At 32.3% G+C, this 8503-nt stretch overlaps 1 protein-coding gene across 1 annotated transcript; it reads left to right on the top strand.

Moving 5' to 3' along the window:
* Positions 1-277: 277 nt before the first annotated feature.
* On the top strand, positions 278-4971 carry LOC105790062 (transcription initiation factor TFIID subunit 6). Its single transcript, XM_012617465.2, has 12 exons — positions 278-567; positions 824-910; positions 1473-1574; positions 1676-1784; positions 2020-2120; positions 2205-2342; positions 2445-2540; positions 2765-2889; positions 3398-3530; positions 3764-3889; positions 3959-4070; positions 4506-4971. Exons 1-12 carry the CDS (start codon positions 442-444, stop codon positions 4853-4855), a joined length of 1605 nt encoding a protein of 534 aa, XP_012472919.1. The 5' UTR covers positions 278-441; the 3' UTR covers positions 4856-4971.
* The last annotated feature ends 3532 nt before the right edge of the window (positions 4972-8503 follow it).

The following is an 8503-nucleotide window of genomic DNA, read 5'->3' as shown; positions in this document are numbered from 1 at the left end:
AGTGACTTAAATAAAATCTTTTGAATAGTTTAGTGATAATTTTGTAACTTTTTGAAATTAAATGACTAAAATATAAACTTACTAACAGTTTAGTGACCTTGTATGTAGTTTACCCAAAGTTGTTTTAGGTTAATATAAAAAATTCCAGTATATAATATGGATCTGATTTGGACAAAGCCCATTAAAAAGCTCCAAATTCAAAACCCAAAATATATAAGCCCAATAGAAAATTGTCCGGTCACCCGATAAATTAAACCCGAATTCTCCTTACCCCGCCCCCCTTTTTAATCACTGCAAAAATTCTCGAAGCTCAACGAGAGTGAAAGTTCCTCGTCTCTCATCCCGGTCCCAAGGCAACAAACAAACAACAAGACAGTGAAAAAGAAAAGGTAGTAAAATGAAAATTTTGTAAATTCGTCGAAGAAGAAGAAGAAGAAGAAAATGAGCATAGTGCCGAAGGAGACGATCGAAGTGATAGCTCAAAGCATAGGCATAAACAATTTGTCAGATGATGCTGCTCTTTCTCTTGCTCCCGATGTTGAGTATCGCATGCGCGAGATCATGCAGGTTCTTGATTTTTCCTTTTTACAAAAAGTTCATGTTAAAGTAGGTTCTATTTCTTAATTCTTCGGGTTTTTTTTTTGTTGGTCTAATTATTTACGATTCTGGAGGGGTTAGGGTTTTTGAATCTCACTAGGTGGTGATTTATGCTGCCGTACTTTGTTTTCCTTTTAAAATATAAGGAATTTCATGATTTTATTAAATCGAGGAGATTAAACAGTGTTTGACTGAATTTTTTATTTTTATTTTTGTGAAATTTCAGGAGGCGATTAAATGTATGCGTCACTCAAGGAGGACTATATTGACAACAGATGATGTTGATGGTGCACTTAACTTAAGAAATGTTGAGGTTATTTGGCATCAATGCAACTTCATGTTTCCCTTTTAGTTTGTGTATATGCTAATCATAATTTCATTGTTTGTATTTGTGCTGTCTGAGCATGTGTTTTTTGTGTAATACTAATACCGCGTTCATGATAATTGCAAGCATTTGCATTTGGTTATTGTTAGTGTTGGAACTAAGAAATGACGTGTCTTGTCGGGGGATAATGTTTTCTCCAATTTGAATATTCTAACTTTAAAAACCTGATGTACCCTTTTTAGTCTGGAATGTTGTTGATGCTATGGTGCACTCTTATAATATTTCTGTTGGAAAGATGCTATAAGGGGATTTTAGCTTGTATTCCATAGCTGCATGTTAGTGGGCCTAGCTTGAAGCATAAATAGCTAGCGAAAGAGTTTTGTTCAATTAGGTTACATGATCTCAATATTGATTGAGAATATAATGATTTGCATATATGATGGTGAATAAAACATGTTTCTGATGTATTTTAGGTTCTTCTTTTTTCCCTCTTACTTCAGAAAATTTACTTTTCATTTAATCCCACTCTTGGTTTGTTTTGTTGCCTCAGCCTGTATATGGCTTTACATCTGGAGGTCCTTTGCAGTTCAAAAGGGCTATTGGGCATAGGGATTTGTTTTACGTTGATGATAGGGATGTGGATTTGAAAGATGTAAGAAATCAGAAGCTACATTAGTTGCACTTTGAGCTAAAATTGGTTTTGGTGCTTGCTGAAGTTCCCCTTTTTTGTGTCCCCCCACCCCCAACATGTAGGTTATTGAAGCTCCTTTACCAAAAGCGCCGCTTGATACTGGAGTTGTTTGTCACTGGCTTGCTATTGAAGGAGTACAACCTGCTATTCCAGAAAATGCACCTGTGGGAGGTTTGTCTAAATTTAGAGGCGTTAGCAGTAGTTACTGATCACAAATTTAATCTGGATCTCTTGGAATCTTGGTTTGTCAGCATAGACCATTCAAAATTCGTGCATTTTTCCCATATGTGCATTATTTAGTCATCTTCATCTAAAACTTCTTTGAAAATTTTCTCAGGACCAGTAGAATACAGGGTACTAGCCACATACTGGAGCTAATACTTTGTTTGATATGTTTTATCTGTAGCAATTGCTGCTCCTTCTAATGGCACTACTTACGAACAAAAGGAGGAGCTCCCGGTTGACATTAAATTACCTGTTAAGCATGTTCTATCTAGGGAGCTTCAGGTATATAGTTTACAATTGGTGTTATATATTATATATTTTTAATATTTTTGTTTGTCTATTTGGCTTATATTCTTTCTACTGTAGCTCTATTTTGATAAGATCACGGAGCTAACTTTGAGAAAGTCTGATTCAACACTGTTTAAAGAAGCATTAGTGAGTTTGGCTACAGATTCAGGACTTCATCCATTAGTTCCTTATTTCACTTACTTTATATCTGATGAGGTAATAATTTTTGGATTTCAAACAATAGTATCCATTTAGATGAACAAGAACATTTATACATTTGCTGCTAATTTTGTTTGTTCTTTTCTGAAACAATATCAGGTTTCTCGTGGTTTAAATGATTACTCGCTTCTATTTGCTTTAATGCGTGTTGTTTGGAGTCTTCTCCAAAATCCTCACATCCACATAGAACCTTATGTAAGTTAATCTTTATCCTATTGGATTTATGTATTGGCAGTAAATATGTTTATCAAGGATTTAAAATTGATTATCTCTTTCTAACTCAACTGAACAAATACCAATTTCAACCTACTGGTTTGCCAAGCAAATCATTCTCTTCTTTTAGTTCTATGGAATTCTATCTGTCTTGGATTTCAATTCTAAACTAAGAAGGAGCATTCTTTTTCCTCTTGTCTTGCCAGCTGCACCAATTGATGCCATCTGTAGTGACCTGCCTTGTTTCTAAAAAATTAGGGAACAGGATTGCTGACAATCACTGGGAACTTAGAGATTTTACAGCAAAGTTAGTTGCTTCTATATGCAAAAGGTAAAACTTTTAATGTTTTCCTGTTTTGCGTTTAAGAGAATGTCTTGAGTTGGACTTTTTTCCCCTTGACCTCCAGTCATTTTTCCATAGCTATTACTGTGGCGAAACTTTTCTCTAGCAATATGGGAGCAATATTATGTAGACTAACTATGATTTCATTGATTGTGTCTGCTAAGGTTTGGGAGGGTGGTAATCAATGAATTTCGTTATTTCTGATCTATTGACACAACTCTGCCCCTGAGATTGGGTCACCCAAAAACCTTTTAGTTTGGTGCAAGAAAAACTCCTTATGCTATAACTTCTGAATGTGATCCTCTTAATAATTTTTCTGGGCTTTTATATATGTCAATGAACTGTAAATTAGATGTAACTAAACCTCAGATGGTCTAACTGATATGGTGATCGCTGCTGTCAACTTCCATACAGACACTCTCCATTTATTTTTCTTCCTATTTTATTTTTTTGGTCAATCTTACACCAGGAATTTAGGTTTTACAAATTGTTGCAGATTTGGTCATGTTTATAACACTCTTCAGACGCGTCTTACAAAAACTTTGCTCAATGCACTTCTGGACCCAAAACGGGCATTGACCCAACACTATGGTGCAGTTCAAGGGTTGGCTGCCTTAGGACCAAATGTGGTATATCCTCTTTCATTTCCTCTTGGTGCACGTTAATTTACTTTTTGCAAAGTGAGAAAACATAAGGGATACATCTCTCTGCAAACATGTATGCTACTTTTTATGCAAAGCTTCTATTCTCGTCTTTCAACTCCTTTAGTAGATTTGTCAAGATTTGCTTTCAAGCATTTCTTTCTGAGTGGTGAACATTTTTTGCTATTCTAGTAATTTTATTCATCTTACTCCACAAGTAGGTCCGTCTCCTTATTCTACCAAATCTTGAGCCATACCTTCGACTCCTTGAACCAGAGTTGTTACTAGAGAAGCAAAAGAATGAGATGAAGAGATATGAAGCTTGGCGGATTTATGGTGTCTTGCTGGTGAGTATTGTTCTTGTTTAGGTCTTCATATTGAACACTGAAATTTTGACACAAGCATGCTCTTGCCAGCGTGCGGCGGGTCAAAGCATATTTGAGCGCCTCAAGATTTTTCCACCTTTACCATCAACTCCAGCCCATGCTATCTGGAAGTCGAAAGAAAAAGTTGTTACTGCAGCGCCAAGTAAGATCACCTTTTTGCTAATATGCTCCTATTTATAGATGTTTAACCCTCCAAAGTTGTGTGAATTCAAGTTTCTAATTAAGGATTGCACAAATGATGCATGGTAAAAATTAAATAGGATTAGGGGAAAAGAGGTGCCCTAAGCAGGGACATACCCAAGATTTTAGGGTCAAAGGGAGCAAATATGATGAAAAAAATTCAGCATGGGGCAAAGATTTGAATTTCTAAAATTTTGGTGATGTTTTATAATAAACCTAAAAGAATTAAATACGAAGCATTTCTCTTGTTGGTGTCATGGATAAGTTATTCATATTTAGTAACCCTAAGCTAACACTTTTAAGCATGCAATTTAGAAACGCCTGATGCCCAGTGTTTTATCCCATTTTTGGAGTTTCAGCTCTAAATAACATTCTTGCTTCCTGTTAAATGTTCAAGATAAGCGCAAGGCGAGCACAGAGCCTATGGAACACGAACCAGCCTTGAAGAAAATAGCAACTGATGGCCCCACCACGGTTTCAGCCAACTCCTCACCATCTCCCATGCAAGTTGAAACGGTGACAACACTTGCTTCACCAGGTAAATACGAAGCAGGCCAGCCATCATCATCTGAAAAGATGCCCAATAGAGTTGGAAAAGACGGTAAAGTATTGAAGAAATCAGCCATCCTTAATCAAATTTGGAAGGATGACTTGAATTCTGGACGTACATTGGTAACGGTGTTCGAACTGTTTGGTGAAAGCATTCTCTCCTTCATTCCGTCTCCTGAGATGTCTTTGTTTATATAACATGTTGTAGAATAGCTTATTTCTTATCGTTATCGGCGTTAGAAAATATCAAACTGCGTTCATCTGAATCATTAAACTAAATCTTTGCAATTTCATTGCCGATTTCATTCGATTTATTTGGTAGCCATAGTTCGTTCAAGAAGCTCCCTTCTTCGAAGGCCATTGATTTTAATTGAACAGGTAACAATACCATTGACAGTTTAATTGCATTGTCAAATGGTCTAATTATAAATCTCACCCCTTTGCTTTAGGATAATTGAGAAGTTAATCCTTTTATTTAAATTTGTTAAAATTTAGTCATCGAATACTGAGAGGTTAGTTTAATTTTCAGTAAACACATTTACAAGAATTGCTGATTTTTGCTAAAAGAAATTTCATATAAATTGTTTAACTGTTGGTTTTGCATGTTCTTTGCATATAAGCTATTGAATTGTTAATTTTGCTAATTTTGTACGTAAGGCTTAATTGTGTTACCTGGTTGTACAAAAATTCAGTTTTCATACATTAAAGAGATTAATTTAATTATTTTAACAGGAATGGGGATTAAATTAAAGAGATAATTTCTCAACTTTATCGTAGATCTATTTCTAATCATGATCATAATTGATTAATTATATAAAGGTAAACAGAGTATAAAAGGCAACCAACTGCGTGCAAATGCAATTGTTGCCTAACATTTTATCCTGGTTTTAATTTAAACTAATTATAGTTAGAGACTTAGAATCTAAAACTAAAAATTTTCGTAGTCTGTCGCCATGCCAGATCAAATATATACAGGAGATTCACTTGGTAAATATAAAAGTGAACTTTATATACATAAACTTTTCCATATTTCTTCCTTTTGATTATAAATATTAAAATTTGAGTACACAAAAAACTTGGTAAAAGGATTTTTCAGTTTCTAAATTAATTCTCTAAAAATTGGAGTAATTTAATTTCTGTTAATTTCAAAAGTGAGCAACTAATGACAATTAATGTTTTCTTTCAATTATACATAATTTCGATTGGAATAATAACAAATTTAACCTTCGATATTTATATATTTTGTTATTTTGGTCTTAATTTAAAAATTTAACAAATTCAATCTCAACAATTACATATTTACATAAATTTTGGGGATAAATTTGTTAAGATCAAATTAATAAGTAAATTTTGAAGGTTAAATTTGTTATTATACCAATTAAAATCATGTACACTTGATGGAAAACATTAATGTTGTGGCTAATTGTTCTTAGTTATTTATTTTCTAAATTGATATGGATTAAATTGCTCTAATTATTTTGAGGGACAAATTTATTTAATTTTGAAATAGAGAAAGATAAGAGAGATCTTTGTATAAAAATGTTTAATTATTTATTTTATGTAAAGAATAAATTATATTTTATATCTTATATCTTATATAATAAATATACTGAATCAATTTAAATTTTTAGACTAATCCAATTATTTTTTACTAAAAATCGATTGGTTCATTTATTAAAGTAATGACAAAATACAAGAGAGAGAGCTGTTACAAAATCTGAGAGTAAGCTTAGATAACAGAGAAATATAAAGCAAAAATAAATGACTTGAAAAACAGAGTCAAAAAGAAAAGTAAAAGTAAACTCATCCTCCGGAGAAATGTGCCATTTGATCTCTCTCAACCGATAATCCTTTTTCAATCTAACCATAATTTTATCTTGAAAGAACAGAAGCCAAAAAAAGTAAACTGGAGAAGCACCATTGTCGATAGCAAATATCCCCAAAACCAATTATATGAATATATTTATAAAATATTAATTATGAAAAATATTACCAAAGTATACAAAATTAGTATTATTTTTTAAATATATTAAAGTATGCTCCATTTCCATTTTATAATTCAATTGATTTTTTTTTTCTCTTTGAAGGTTTTTTCTAGAAACTTAAACAGGACGTGGTGTGGTTATTACTTATTTCGTTCTTTAACTATATGGTTGGAGGTTTAATTTTTTTTATAAGAATTAAGCATATTTTATAGCTAAATTGTTAACATTTTTGGAGAGCACCTGCAACGAGAGAATTAAAAGTAATTTTTTAAATCAAAACGATAATCGAATCGATCAGGTCATCGGTTCAACAAGTTCGATTAAAAAATTATTAAAAAATTAATAATAATAAAATTAAAAGTTTAATTCAATCAGTTTTTTTTATCTAATTCAATCAAAATGTACTGATTCCCAAATTAATTAAATCAAAACCTTTCATCGAATTGATATCTTAATCAATTTTCAATCTAACTGATTTAATCTAATTCAAGGAACATTGAAAATTAATTAGGACGGTGATAGAAAAAACCCTTTAATTGTTAATAAGTTTGCCAGTTGGCGGTAGCTTGAGGGAGAGATCAGATCACTGGCCTAAGGCACCATGGATCGAGAGATAAGCTCTGAAAGAAAACCACCGACTCACTGACTGAATATAAGTCTCACTGAAACAACATTTAATGCTTTAACCACCATTATCAATACCTCTGTACATCTTCATCCTCTCAAATCCATGCAAAAACGCCCTTGCCTGTTACAAAATCAATGGCCATTTTGGCTGTAGGTGATTTAAATTGTGAATACTAATAGATATTTTATCTCTAACACACAAGTTACCGCTTGCCCACTGCTATTTAAGTCCACGACTGTGATCTGACATCATACTTAATGTTTCGTTTTGGCATCCCTCACAATTTTAAAATTGAGTAAATTGATCTCTTTAAAAAAATTAAAGTAATTGAATCTTTGTCAATTTTGAAAGTGAGTAACTAAGGATAATCAATCACGACGTTAATATTTTCCATCAAATATTGTAAATGATTTGGCTAGTATAATAATAAATTTAGTCCTCAAAATTTACATACTTAGCCAATTTGGTCCTGATTTAATAAATTTATTTCGCAACATTTATGTGAATGTGTAAATATTGATGTTGATTTTTTTAGAATTAAGGCCAAAATGACAAAATATGTAACCATCAAAGGTTAAATTTGTTACTATACCAATCAAATTTATGTACAATTCTTGAAAGACATTAATATCTTGATTAATTGTTCATTTTCAAAATTGAAAGAAACTAAATTACTCTAATATTTTAAAAAGGACTAATTTGATTAATTTTGAAATTGAAAGACTAGAGAATTAGATTAAATTCAAAATCGAAGTAAATCAAAATCAGAGACAAAATTCTTAAGTACATTGAATTTATCATCATTCAACTCGGGCCACGAAATAGTTAATATGATTGAAGTTTCTAACAGCCAACTACTTGGCGCTCCTATATATAGAGAAAGATAAAGGAGTGCTGTAGTTCATCATCATCATCCTCTTCCAGTAATTTATTGAAGTTATGAGTTCTAAGGCTTTCCTTGCTCTTATAGCTGCATTTGTTCTTCTCATCTCTTCGGAGGTGGCTGCCACTCGAAGCTCCTTGGAAAATAACAATGATAAGCTCAGCCATATACGTCCGAACTCATCGAATTTTTTTTGTGAAAGGTTAAAAAATTAAAAAAAAATAATTTTACTTTTACGGATAACAAATTCGAGAATATTTCAATTAATCATATACTTAGCATATAGCACATAATTTAAGTGATTCAAATTCGGCTCTGAATAATAACACATGCGTCTAAAAGTTGAATTT

This window comes from Gossypium raimondii, chromosome 7 (genome assembly GCF_025698545.1).
Source record: "Gossypium raimondii isolate GPD5lz chromosome 7, ASM2569854v1, whole genome shotgun sequence".
Classification (NCBI taxonomy): Eukaryota; Viridiplantae; Streptophyta; class Magnoliopsida; order Malvales; family Malvaceae; genus Gossypium; species Gossypium raimondii.
Note: the sequence above shows the minus strand (reverse complement) of the source record. Positions and strands in the feature narration are given on the sequence as shown.